The 14731-nt window shown below is 44.4% G+C and overlaps 1 protein-coding gene across 3 annotated transcripts in view; it reads left to right on the top strand.

The window, feature by feature from the left end:
- Positions 1-14731, top strand: part of ano8b (anoctamin 8b) — a 129287-nt gene that overhangs the window by 88123 nt on the left and 26433 nt on the right. For all 3 annotated transcript variants that reach the window (XM_043721503.2, XM_043721500.2, XM_043721501.2), the window contains exons 10-11: positions 1572-1698; positions 6886-6941. In XM_043721503.2, the coding sequence (XP_043577438.2) occupies positions 1572-1698; positions 6886-6941 (183 nt within the window). The remainder of the gene's footprint in view (positions 1-1571; positions 1699-6885; positions 6942-14731) is intronic.

Below are 14731 nucleotides of genomic sequence, written 5' to 3'. Positions count from 1 at the left end.
AGTCTCATGGACTTCCCACTGTAGGGATGTTACAGAGCTCCAATCTGCATCAGAGTCTCATCAGCCACTATATAGTGGATGGGAAAGCCAGTGGTACCCAGTGTATGCAGTGTAATGCTGTGGACTATTCCAGTATCCTCTGTATTTTGTCTGTGTCAGCTTTGTCCAACAGCTCTCTGAGAATTGTGATTTATTAACAAATTAAACATTGTCACATATAATCTAAACTTACAGTCTGGGGCAGCAATGGAGGGGTGCTGCATTGCCAATAGTGGTCTTTCAGATGAGACATAAAATAACTTGTTTATTAGTATCATATAATTTTAAAATGATTACAGTGCAGAGGGAGACCATTCAGCCTGTCAGGGTGAAAACAGCTCTGTGCGAAAGAAATGAATCTGGTCCCACTCCCCTACCCTTTCTCCATAACCCTGGTAAAATGGTCTGCAGGCACATTGCCAATTCTCTCTTGAAAGGCACAATTGAACCTGTGTCCAACTCTCTTAGCCAGTGTCCTTCTAACCATCCACTGCATAAAAATTGTCTCTCCTTAATGCTTTTGGTTCTTTTACCAACACAGTCAGAACAGCCAAGGAGACCCACTGTTTGATATACTCAGGTACTGGTGTAATGCCAGATTTATCAGCTGTACGTCCAGTGATGGGTAGTTGTCCCTTCATGTTTGGAATATGGACTACTGACCATATTAAACGTATTGTCCAATGTTAAATGTGATTCCATAACTGGACAACACTTGCTAAACAAGCCCAATGATGCTGAGACTCACACCAATATCCAGTTTAAACTTATCAGTCGAGCTAGCCATGCAGATCACTTCCTCTTGCTAGAGACTGTCGTGTGTCCATTCCCAGGGCCCTGTCCATTCGTTCAATATGTCCTTTCATCTAAACCAAATGTTTGGACTAACCATTCCCTTGTACAATTTACAAGGCAATGCCTTAGCCCATCAGATCTGAAGTTAAATAAACACTTGAGGGTTAACTGTTCCCTGGTGCACTCCCCATGGCAACATCTCAACCAATCAATTGCCAACCAATCAGCACCCTTTTCTTATGCACTATAAATTGTTGCTCCCATTGAAGTTTGATATTCTTGCAATTCAGTCCTGATGAGTGCAAAACAGAAAACTTTGATAACATGTCCCTTTTCTTCAACAAAAAACTAATCAAAAAAAGCAGTGGTCTTAATATGGCCCCTGGGGATAACCTTTTTCTATCCTGCAAAACACCCATTTACAACCACTCCCTGTTTCCTGTCACTTAACTAGGATTGTAAATTAAAGAACCCACAAAATTATCCAGAGATCAGGGGATTTACTCTAGTGACCTAGTCATTATTTATTCCTTAAACCAACACTACTATAAACGGATTTTTAATCTTTTATTTCAGATGTTACTAATATTGAGTTGCTGGCTCAGTGAATTACACAAGAATAGTCACTGCACTCCAATAATAATTCTGTGTGCCTGAGACTGATTCAGAGGGCTTTCTTTTCTCAAATATACCCAATGCTTTGTTCATAATTTATTTTCTGCTTTCCCATTTTCCAGGAATTTGTGTCAAGTATCAAAGAATTGCCACGGATTGTCACCTATTTTCCTAAAGTCTTTTTAGCTGTTGTGATTACAATTTTTGACGATGTTTACAAGAAAATTGCCTACTGGCTAAATGACATGGGTATGTACAAAATATGTTTTCCATTATGGGGAGTGGGCTGGTGTAGCTGGGGCCAATCACACCATCCTTGGGGTAATTTTTTCAGTTACTTCACTTTATTAAGAATTTCTTCTTATTCATTTGTAGGATGTGGATGTTGCTGGCTGGCCATCATTTACTGCCTGTCCCCAGTTGCCCCTTGAGAAGGTGGGGGTGAGCTGCCTTCCTGAACCATCACAATTCATGTGCTGTGGATTGGCCCACAATGTCCCTTAGGGAAGGGCATTTCAGGATTTAAACCCAGCGACAGTGAAGGAACAGCAATATATTTCCAAGTTAGGATGGTGAATGACTTGGGGGGGTGCTTGCAGGAGGTGCTGTTCCCAAATATATGATGCTCTTCTCTTTCTAGATGGAAGTAGATGGTAGCTATTACTGAGTGTCAATGGTAGAGGAAGTGAATATTTAAGATGGTGAGTGTGTCGCCATTCAAGTGGTTTTTGCATTCATTCACAGCATATTGGCATCACTGGCCAGGCTAGCATTTATTGTTCATCCCTAATTGCCCAGAGGGCAGTCAAAGGTCAACCACATTGCCATTGGTTTGGAGGCGCAGTACGCTAGACTCGGTAAGGATGACAATTTCCATCCCTCAAGGGCATTAGTGAACTAGATCAAACTTCTTGGGGCGACAATCCCAATAAGGTGATCATCAACTCTGTGGGAAGTGAGGGAGGTGATTGCTGGGCCTCTTACTGAGATATTTGTATTGTCGATAGTCACAGGTGAAGTGCCGGAAGACTGGAGGTTGGCTAACGTGGTGCCACTGTTTAAGAAGGGTGGTAAGGACAAGCCAGGGAACTATAGACCAGTGAGCCTGATGTTAGTGGTGGGCAAGTTGTTGGAGGGAATCCTGAGGGCAAGGATGTACATGTATTTGGAAAGGCAAGGACTGATTTGGGATAGACAACATGACTTTATGCGTGGGAAATCATGTCTCACAAACTTGATTGAGTTTTTTGAAGAAGTATCAAAGAGGATTGATGAGGGCAGAGTGGTAGATGTGATCAGTAAGGCATTCGACAAGGTTCCCCATGGGACATTGGTGAGCAAGGTTAGATCTCATGGAATACAGGAAGAACTAGCCATTTGGATACAGAACTGGCTCAAAGGTAGAAGACAGAGGGTGGTGGTGGAGGGTTGTTTTTCAGACTGGAGGCCTGTGCCCAGTGGAGTTCCACAAGGATCGGTGCTGGGTCCTCTACTTTTTATCATTTATATAAATGATTTGGATTTGAGCATAAGAGGTATAGTTAGTGAGTTTGCAGATGACACCAAAATTAGAGATGTAGTGGACAGCAAAGAAGACTACCTCAGGTTACAATGGGATCTTGATCAGATGGGCCAATGGGCTGAGGAGTGGCAGATGGAGTTTAATTTAGATGAATGTGAGGTGCTGCATTTTGGGAAAGCATATCTTAGCAGGACTTATACACTTAATGGTAAGGTCCTGGGGAGTGTTGCTGAACAAACAGACCTTGGAGTGTGGGTTAATAGCTCCTTGAAAGTAGAGTCGCAGGTATATAGGATAGTGAAGCAGGCATTTGGTATGCTTTCCTTTATTGGTCAGAGTATTGAGTACAAGAGTTGGGAGGTCATGTTGCGATTGTACAGGATATTGGTTATGCCACTTTTCAAATATTGCATGCAATTACTGGTCTCCTTCCTATTGGAAAGATGTTGTGGAACTTGAAAGGGTTGAAAAAAGATTTACAAGGATGTTGCCAGGGTTGGAGGATTTGAGCTAGAGGGAGAGGCTGAACAGGCTGGGGCTGTTTTCCCTGGAGCATCAGAAGCTGAGGGGTGATCTTATAGAGGTTTATAAAATCATGGATAGGATAAATAGACAAAGTCTTTTCCCTGGGATGGGGGAGTCCAGAACTAGAGGGCATAGTTATAGGATGAGAGGGGAAAGATATTAATGAGACCTAAGGGGCAACGTTTTCACTCAGAAGGTGGTACGTGTATGGAACGAGCTGCCAGAGGAAGTGGTGGAGGGTGGTACAATTGCAACATTTAAAAGGCATTTGGATGGGTATATGAATAGGAAGGGTTTGGAGGGATATGGGCCAAGTGCTGGCAAGTGGGACTAGATTGGGTTGGGATATCTGGTCGGCATGGATGTGTTGGACCGAATTCCTGATGAAGGGCTTTTGCCCGAAAGGTCGATTTTCCTGCTCCTCAGATGCTGCCTGACCTGCTGTGCTTTTCCAGCACCACTCTAATCTAGACTCTGGTTTCCAGATCTGCAGTCCTTGTTTTTACTGAGTTGGACCAAAGAGTCTGTTTCCATGCTGTACATCTTTATGACTCTATGGTAGCTCAGTTGTTAGCACTGCTGCCTCACAGTGCCAGGGACTAGATTCGATTCCAGCCTTGGCCGACTGTCTGTGTGGCATTTTCACATTCTCCCCATGTCTGTGTGGGTTTCCTCCCACTGTCCAAAGATGTGCAGGTTAGGTGAATTGGCTATGCTACATTGTCTATAGTGTTCAGGTATGTGTAGGTTAGCTGCATTAGTCAGGCGTAAATATAGGGAAATAGGCTTAGGTGGGTTACTCTTTGGAGGGTGGGTGTGGACATGTTGGGCTGAAGGGCCTGTTTCCACACTGTCAGGATTCTGAGTGTCATTGGAGCTGAACTTGTTCAGGCAAGTCACAAGAATTCCCTCACACACCTAGCTTGTGCCTTGTCGTTGGTGAACAAGTTTTGGAGACTCAGGAGGTGAGTTATTTGCCACAGTATTCCTTGCCTCCGAAATGCCCTTCTAGCCATTGCATTTATGTGGCAAGTCCAATTCAATTTCTGGTCAATGGTGAACTTGGCAGTGTGTGGGAACAGTTATATGGTGGGACTAATGAAGCTAGGTTTTGAGGGGAACGTGCAGGGGGTGGTGTTCCCAAATATCTGCTGCCCTTGTCCTTTCAGATGGAAGTAGATGGCAGCTACTGCTGAATGTCAGCTGGGTTCGTGCTCCCTGGTTCAGAAAAGTTAAAGAGAGTGTTAAAGAGAGGTGTCCAAAATTAGGAAGAGTTTTGACAGAGCAGTTGGATCAGTATTTTGGAAATGCAGCTGGATTTTTCTCAGGTTTTGAGTATCTCCGATCTTCAATTAAAATCCTTGCTCTCGAGTCACAAATCTTGCTACGGTGACACTATTTTTCCTGATGAAGGGTTTATGCATGAAATGTCGATTATCCTCAGATGCTGCCTGACCTGCTGTGCTTTTCTAGCACCACATTCTTGACTGTGGCACATTTTTAACCATATTAGGACAAACTTCCCCGGATCCAGGTTTAGTGGTAAAGTTGCTATTGTTGTACCAAACCATTGGGCTGCTCTCATTAACAAGAGAGAACTAGTGATGGTGATGACTGGAATCGAACCCATGCTGTTGCGTAAGCCTGCCTTGCAAACTAGTCAACTGACCTAACTAATACTAGTAAGTTAGATGGATATTTGTGGCGTTTGACAGTGGTCATGTGGCTACCATTAGACTGGCTTGTAATTAAATTCAGATTTCACCAGCGGCTGTGGTGGGATTTGAATCCTTTAAGCTGGGTTTTGGGTTAGGAGCCCAGTGACATTGCCACTATGTCTACACAATATTGCTATTGAGATTACATGACCAAACCAACAGTTCAAAAGTGGACATCCTTGAGACTCTTTATATTGTCAACTGCAGCTGATGTGTATTCTACTGCACACTGTGATTGCACAGTCAGACCTGGCTCTCAGTCTACTATGATCATCACACCGACATCACCTTCTAACCCGTATTTCTAACTCAAACCAGCCTTCCAGCTTTCCAGATTCCCACTTGGTTGAGTTTCACTTCCTCCTTTCTTGGTGGATGTTGAGGATTTTCAGGTTAAATTAGGGGCATAAACTCATAGATTAGCGTTTAGAAGTTTAAGGGCTGATCTGATCGAGGTGTTTGCAATGATTCAAGCAGCTGATGGAGTCAATTTGAAAGAAACTACTCTGGGGTTGTGGGAGCCCAGAATATGAGGCAAAACCTTAAGATCCAAGGCCAACCTTTCGGAGCGATGTCAGGAAGCATTTTCTTACACAGAGGTCACAGGGAATCTGGAACTCTTCCCCAAGAAGCGGGGGAGAGATTGTTGGATAAATGGAGTCATGACACACGTTAGCTAGGATCTAACGGGTGGAGAAACAGGCTGGAGAGGTTAAAGAAGTCTGCTCTCCTTCCCATATTACAGAGGACTGAAATACCTGCAGATCCATCTACCTGCTCCCAAAAAGCCGTTTCGAGAGGGACAGCTTTCATTGGTTCAGAAGAGTTTCGGTGATTCAGGGGAACACCCATAAGCACCAGTATGAAACCAGGTCAAGATCTACGAGTGTAGACTGGCATTGAACTGAATTCATACTGGGGTTGACACAAGACTGGCCAATCTGTTTATTGGAAAGTTGGCACCAGTAATTTTCATTACTGTTAGCAGACACAGATGATGTACAGAGACACTGTGGGGTTTATTAATCTCCTGTGTACGTTATGTTCAGTGTTTCATTTGTTTTTATTTTATTTTTAGATAGCGCCTATCCATCTTGACTGTCCATCTCACAGCTCCCAAACTCCATTCCCCACCCTCACAGCCTTCTCCCCACCCTGAAAACCCACTCTCATGATCCCTGCCTCCCACCAGCCCGAGAGCTGTTCCCCTACCCCCACTGACTCCATCCCACAATCCCCACCCTCCTGATACTCTGCAGCTCTTCAAACTGTGCAGTACCTCGCTATGCCTCGCCCCTCCAACCTGCTTGGGGTATTTCACCCCGGGGTATTTCATTTGCCCAGAGGGTGAAATGGAAGTACGCTCAGTCAGCATAGGGTCAACGCTGGTCACCACGGGCTCCATGCAATCTCATCACGGTCATTGGAGGGTCACCACGGGGTCAGCACAGGGTCATGGCAGGGTCACAATAGGGTCAGCAGTCGGTCTTTGCATGTCACCATGAGGACAGTGCAGGGTCAACGTGGGGTCAGCATTGAGGATGTCGGAAACCCATGGGTTTATACTTTGCCACAATTCCGATCAAACCTGCTTCTGATTGGTTCTGCACAATTCCAAAAGGTCAGTATTGCCATATCTCAGTCATGTTTCTCTCTATTTGCTTCTTACAGAGAATTATCGTTTACAGAGTGCCTACGAGAAACACCTCATCATTAAACTAGTTTTGGTAAGTGTTAACTCAGTTTAAACTGAGTCTTCAACTATTGTAGAACTATTTATGAATTAGAAGGGGACCATTCAGTCCATTGAGTCCTTACCAGCATCCCACGGAGTGATCCAGTTGGTGTCAATCCTCTGTACAGTGCCCATCACCCAACAACCTTGGTTCCTTGATGTGCTTATCCAATTTCCTTTGCAAATCATCGATTGTTTCCACAATCCTCATGGATGGAGTGCTGCAGATCCTTCTCACTCACTGTGTCAAAAAGATCTTCCTCACATCACTTCCTGCATCTCTTACCCTTATTAAACCCGTGATCCTAGTGCTTCAGAATTTGTCCTTATCAAAATCCCGGACAGGTCCAGCATATCTCCCCCATCTCCTTCATGGAAAACAGCCCCAGCGTTACCTAGTGAATGTTGTGAGCTCTGTATGGGGGTGGCAATGGCCTTGTGGTATTATCGGTGGGCTATTAATCCAAAGACCCAGGTAACATCCTGAGTTCGAACCCTGCCATGGCAGATGGTGGAATTGAGATTGTAATGATGACCAAAAAATCATTGTCTATTGCTGGGGGGAGCTAGGAAGTGAAAAAGAATTCCACCTGGTTTACTCAAGTTCTTTAGGAAAGGAAACTGCCATCTTTATCTGCTATCACCTACATGCTTCTCCAGACCCACAGCAATGTGGTTGCCTGTAACTGCCCTCAAATAGGAATGGACAATAAATGCTGGCCAAGCCAGTGACACCCACATCTTCTGAATGAATAAAAAACTCTTCTTCCATTCTGACTGGACTTGAAATAGAGTCATAGAGATGTACAGCATGGAAACAGACCCTTCAGTCCAACCATGCTGACCAGATATCCCAACCCAATCTAGTCCCACCTGCCAGCACCCAGCCCATATCCCTCCAAACCCTTCCTATTCATATACCCCATCCAAATGCCTATTAAATGTTGCAATTGTACCAGCTTCCAACCACTTCCTCTGGCAGCTCATTCCATACACGTACCACCCTCTGTGTATTGTCTATTTCTCTCCCCACAGATACTGCCAGACCTGCTGAGTTTCTCCGGCATTCTCTGTGATTGTTTGAGAACTCTGTTTTTATTATTGTCAACTAGGTAACCTGCTAATGAATCTCTGGCTGCAGTTTTAACCAAGGCCAAAGTTTAAACAAGCTTGACCAAACTTCCCAGCATGCTTTATTGTAGCTCACAACCATTTCCCTGCTGGCCACTGAACCAGTGGTAAATCTCCTCTGCACCCTTTCAAGAACCTTCACATCTTTCCTCAAATGTAGTGACCAAAATTGAATAGAAAGCTCTAATTGGGGCCTCCACTCTCTCAGGACATCCTACCAACTTCAAAAATCAATCCATGTGAACCCCTCCATTCCTCTGGCTCTGCACACTCAAATATTCTTCTTCCAAAATTCATCAGCTCACTCCTCCCTGTATTAAATTCTGATAGTTGTTGTAGGTAATTCAATCATTCTCATTGTTTGCCATTTCTCTGAGTTTGCTATTATTGCTAAATTTTGAAATTTATTCTAAGATTCCAGCCATTGATATAAAGCAAAGGAAGTAGTGATCTGAGCACTGAACCTTGATAAAAACCACTGCCTACCACCCTTCATTCTGAGAAACAGCCTCCAACTACAACTCAAAATCAGAGCATGCTGGAGAGATCCAGCAGGTTCAGCAGCATCTGTGGACAGAGAAAGCAGAGTTAATGTTTTGGGTCCAGTGATCCTTCTTCCGAACTGATGGTAGCTGGGAAAGGGTTGGTATTGATGCAAAAGATGCAGTGGGGGTGATATAACGAGTAACGTAAGTGGAGATAGAGCCCAAAGGGAGAGAAAAACAGTTGAATTAAAAAGGAATAGGTAAAGGTCAGCCTTGGAGAAATGAATAGCTGGTAATGAGGACGATTAGTGGCTGACAATGGGTTCTATGTGGTAGCAGCCCATGTGATGACAAGGCCTGGTGTGTTGGGTTGTGGTAAGGACATGGGAGAAAGTGCCCAAGCCCTAAACTGTTGAACTTGATATTTACTAAGTCCAGAAGGTTACAGAGTTCCCAAGCAGAAAGTGAGGTGTTGTTCTTGCAGCTCCTGGTGAGTTTAGCTGGAGACATGCAACACGTTTGAGACAGAGGCCTACCATAACTCACCGCATTCTAACTTAAGTCAATATTTAATCCAATTGCACAGTTGCCCCCTTTTCTGTAAGCCTCCACTTTAACAGCAATTTTTAAAGCAGTACTTTGACAGATGCTTTCTTAAAATCCATGGTGACAACTTCTACTGCATTCCTTTCACCTATCCCTTCCTCCTCTGTTACTGAATCAAAAATTCTAATTAGGTTAGATTAAACACAATCTGCCTTTTACTTATCTGTGCTGACAACCTAATTCATTCAAACAACTCAGAGTTCCTGAAAATATTTTCCCTAATTAATTATTACAAAACCTTACCCACTGTTCATGACAAATGAGTCCGAGTGTAATTGCTAGGATTGTCCTTACAGCCTTTTCTGAATAACAGTTTCACATTTCCAGTCCACTGGCCTCACCCCCATGTTTGAAGAATCTTAAAGACCTTCCACTATTGATTGGGTGGCACAGTGGTTCAATGGTAAGCAATGCTGCCTCATAGCACTAGGGATCTGGGTTTGACTGGCCTTGTGTGACCTCATTCCTGAAGAAGGGCTTATGCCCGAAACGTCGATTCTCCTGCTCCTCGGATGCTGCCTGGCCTGCTGTGTTTTTCCAGCACCACATTTTTCAACTCTGGTACTCCAGCATCTGCAGCCCTCACTTTCTCCTGGCCTTGTGTGACCGTCTGAGTGGAGTTTGCACATTCTCCCCGTGTCTGCGTGGGTTTCCTCTGCGTGCTCCAGTTTCCTCCCACAGTCCAAAGACGCGCAGGTTAGGTGGATTGGCTATGGGAAATTGTCCCTTAGTGTCCAGGGATATGCAGGCTAGGTGGAGTTACAGGGATAGGGTTGAGTCTGGGTAGGATGCTCTTCAGAGGGTCAGTGTGGACCCAATGGGCTGAATGGCCTGCTTCAACACTGTAGGGATTATTCTGTTGTATGCTTCAACTTTCTGTCTTAGACAGAGATGAAAGGCATCTGGACAAAGTGACTCATTTATCTTCAGTTTTACAATATCCTGGAGTCCTATTTTCACACCATTCATTAACTTTACTATTTTTGCTTTGGACAGTACTTTGTCAGACTTCTCTTCCTAAGAAAACACTGATACAAAGTACTCAAAGTACTCTTGTCTTGTCCTTTGCTTTTAAGCTTACGTCAACCTCTTTGTCACTAATAAGACCCAGTTTCCCTCTTACTGCCTGTTTACCTACCAATGCCAGTGTTTTATAAAGAAATCATTCATGGGATGTGGGTGTCACTAGCTGGGCCCAGTATTGCCCATCCCTAGTTGCCCCTTGAGAAAATGGGGTTGAGCTGCCTACTTGAACCATGTGGTTTAGGTAGACCCACAATGCCCTGAGGAGAGAGTTCCAGGATTCTGACCCAGCGACGGTGAAGGAACGGCGATATATTTCCAAGTCAGGATGGTGAGTGGCTTGTAGGAGAGCATGTAGAGGGTGGTGTTCCCATGTTTCTGCTGCCTTTGACTTTCTAGATGGAACTAGTCGTGGGTTTGGATGAGGAGGACTTTCTTCAGCCAGGTGGTGGTGAATCTGTGGAACTCATTGCCACAGAGGGCTGTGGAGGCCAAGTCAATGAGCATATTTAAGACAGAGATAAATAAGTTCATGATTAGTATGGGGGGGGAATCAAAGGTTACTGTGAGAAGGCAGGAGAATGAGGTTGAGAAACACAATAGCCGTGATTAAATAGTAGAGAAGGCTTGATGAGCTGAATGGCCTAATTTTACTCCTATGTCCTGTGGCTTTATGAAAGGTGCTGTCAAAGGAGCCTTGGTATATTTTTTATCGGTACAATTAGTAAGTTTGCAGATGACACCAAAATTGGAAGTGTAATGGACAGCAAAGGAGGTTACTTCAGATTACAACAGGATCTTAACCAGATGGGCCAATGGGCAGAGAGGTGGCAGATGGAGTTTAATTCAGATAAATGTGAGGTGCTGCATTTTGGGAACACAAATCAGAGCAGAACTTATACACTTAATGGTAAGGTCCTGGGGATTGATGCTGAACAAAAAGACTCTGGAGTGCAGGTTCATAGCTCCTTGAAAGTGTATTTGCAGGTAGATAGGATAGTGAAGAAGGTGTTTGGTATGCTTTCCTTTATTGGTCAGAGTATTGAGTACAGGAGTTGGGAGGTCATGTTGCGGCTGTACAAGACATTGGTTAGGCCACTGTTGGAATATTGCGTGCAAATCTGGTCTCCTTCCTATCGGATATATATTGTGGAACTTGAAAGGGTTCAGAAAAGATTTACAAGGATATTGCCAGCGTTGGAGGATTTGAGCTATAGGGAGAGGTTGAATGGTCTAGGGCTGTTTTCCCTGGAGCATCGGAGGCTAAGGGGTGTCCTTATAGAGGTTTATAAAATCATGAGGGGCATGGATAGGATATACAGACAAAGTCTCTTCCCTGGGGTTGGGGAGTCCAGAACTAGAGGACATAGGTTTAGGGTGAGAGGGGAAAGATATAAAATAGACCTAAGGGGCAAGTTTTTCACACAGAGGGTGGTACATGCATGGAATGAGTTGCCAGAGGAAGTGGTGGAGGCTGGTACAATTGCAACATTTAAAAGGCATCTGGATGGGTATATGAATAGGAATGGTTTAAAGGGATATGGGCCAGTTGCTGGCAGATGGGACTTTATTGGTTTGGATATCTGGTTGGCATGGACAAGTTGGACCGAACAGTGTGTTTCCATGCTGTACATCTCTATGACTGTATAACTCTATGTGCATCTTGTGGATGGTACACTGAGATTGTTGAGTTCCACTTTGTGTCACTGCCTTTCTATTCTCTCTTTGCCAGTCATTCTTTCCTCTTCACCTTTTCACTCAGCTTACTGCATTTATCCCAGTTCTTCCTTGTAGAATTCATCTGACATGTGCCTTATTGTTTCATCTTAATCTCTCTCTCTCTCTCTTGCCTCTCCCTTACCTTTTGACCTCGGAATGTGCCAGTCCTGTTCTCTTACAGTTTTTTCTGTCAGTTTCTGGTTCCACTGGATACACCTTACTCATCTCCTTGAAATGGGTCCTTTTTCAATTTGGGGGTGGTATAATGTTCCTGCTTCTCCTCCTTTACCAATGTAAATGTTATGATCACTCTTACCCAAATGCCTCCATAGACACTTGATCCATTTGACCCATCTAATTGACTTGCACCAGATCCAGTAAAGCCTCATTCAACAACTTACTGATCAAGGGCGTCCTCCCAAACATGTTTCAGAAACCTGAGTGTTCTTGAAAAAAGACACATTTTGTCAAATACTTTTGCCGTGTACTCATTAGAACAATTCATAAAAATCTCAATGTAAAGGGAAACAACATTTTATCCAGAATGAGAAGGGAGTTCTGATCAGTTTAAGGTGAACTCTGATAGAATCATTGCCTTGGCGAATCCACAAGTGAATGATGACTAACAGTAACTGCCAGGCTTTGTTTAAATATTAATCTGGGCAAGTTGACTCTGATTGTTCAAGACATTGCCCTGGGTAATGACTGGAGAATGTCTATTGCCTTTTTGGTTGACTTGAAACAAAAATGTGAAAGGTAAAGTCACCATTATCCCAGAAGACCATCGGGCTGTTTTCTCCTTAGACAGAAACAACAAGTGTTCAGTTTAACCTCGGGGTCATCTCATCTTCAGCAGTGTTCAAGTTCTGAACCACCAAATGATTATCCATTTCAGTCACTTCTCTTCCTTACCCGTTATCCCAGTGTCATCCCAATCAATTTTGAGGAATTAATGCCCCACAAAATCATAACCTTACCGTTTTTACACGGTATGTTCTACTCTGTCTCTCGTGCTCTGTTGCACTCTCTCTGACTCAGAATACACCCTTTGGTCTAACTCATCCATGCCGAACAGACATCCTAAACTGATCTAGTCCCATTCCTGTTGCTCTCTGTCTGTCTCACTCTCTCTCTTTCTTGCTGTCCCTTTCTTGTGCTCTCTCTCTCTTCCTTGCTCAATCACTCTGTTGCTCTCTTTCACTCTGTTGCTGTCTCTTTCTCTCTCACTTTCTCTCTCTCCATAGAATAGCCCCAATAGTATGATCCTCCTTTTGTCAGTTCTCCGCTCTGACTACATTGGCTCTGACCCTGTTCCCTCCAGGAAATCCTATCTTTCTAATGCTCCATTGCCATCCCTAATCCTCGTTGTTAGCCCTCAGCCCCCACTCCTGCTCCCCCACCCTTTTCAGCCTGGGAGCTGCCCCTCCCCAGGGCCCTGAGGCTAATATTAGTCCTTTAGTGGGAATCGCAAGACCAGGTTAGACACCTCAGTCCCCACCTCACAAAAAAAAAGCTGCTTCTGCTGAAGCTTTCCTGTTCCAGAAGCATTTCTCAAAGTTTTCCCTTCAGGTGCTGCTCCCTTGCAGATCCCTACATGGAACATGGAACAGTACAGCGCAGGAACAGGCCCTTCCGCCCATCGTGTTGTGCTGAACATAACGCCAAATTAAACTAATCCCTTCTGCCTGCCCTTGGTCCATATTCCTCCCTTGTATATCCATGTGCTTATCTAAAAGTCTCTTAAATGCCCCACTGTTCAGATTGGACCCCTCCTCCGGGGTATCTCTTCCATCCCTGCCCCGGCAGCATATTCCAGACTCCGACCACTCTCTGTAAAAAAACTTGTCCCTCACATCTCCTTTGAACTTTGCTCCTCTCACATTAAATGCATGTCCACTCATATCAGATGTTTCAACTCTGGGAAAATGATTCTGTCAACCCTATCTGTTCATCTCATAGTTTTATAGACTTCTATCAAGTCTCCCCTCAGCCTCCACTGCTCCAGAGAAAACAACCCGAGTTTTTCTAGCGTCTCTTCACAGCTCATACCCTCTAATCCAGGCAGCATCCTGGGAAACCTGTTCTGCACCCTCTCCAAAGCCTCCACATCCTTCCTGTAATGCAGTGACCAGAATTGAACACGATGCTCTAGGTGCGGCCTAACCAAAGTCTTATAAAGCTGCAGTGTGACATCCTGTCTCTCGTAGTCAATTCCCCAAACAATAAAAGCAAGCAAGCTATTTGGCTCCTTTACCACCCAACCTACTTTCAAGGCGCTATGGACTTGAACCCCAAGATCCCTCTGTACATCAATGCTGTTCAGAGTCCTGCCATTAACTGTATTCTTTTCCTTAACATTTAATCGCCCAAAGTGCAGCACCTCACACTTCTCCGGATTAAACTCCAGCTGCCATTTCTCCGCCCATATCTCCAACTAATCTATATCCTGTTGTATCCTTTGACAACCTTCTACACTATCCACAACTCCACCAATCTTTGTATCATTTGCCAACTTACTAACTCATCCATCTACATTTTCATCCAAGTCATTTACATGTATCACAAACCGAGGTCTCAGTACAGATCCCTGCAGGGCACCACCAGTCACGGACTTCCAGCCTGAAAAACACCCTTCCACCACTACCCTCTGCCTCCTATGGGAAAGCCAGTTCTGAATCCATGTGGCCAAGTCACCATGGATCCCATGCATCTTAATCTTCTGGATGAGCCTACCATGAGAGACCTTGTCGAAAGCCTTAGTAAAATCTCCTCCCTGACCTGTTCCCTCCCACATCATCCCCATCCCCCAACCCCCCCA

The sequence above is a fragment of the Chiloscyllium plagiosum genome, unplaced genomic scaffold (genome assembly GCF_037043375.1).
Source record: "Chiloscyllium plagiosum isolate Xiang-an unplaced genomic scaffold, Cpla_swu_hap1 HiC_scaffold_28, whole genome shotgun sequence".
Taxonomy (NCBI): domain Eukaryota; kingdom Metazoa; phylum Chordata; class Chondrichthyes; order Orectolobiformes; family Hemiscylliidae; genus Chiloscyllium; species Chiloscyllium plagiosum.
The sequence above is the reverse complement of the archived record's forward strand: the minus strand, read 5'-3'. Positions and strand labels throughout refer to the sequence as shown.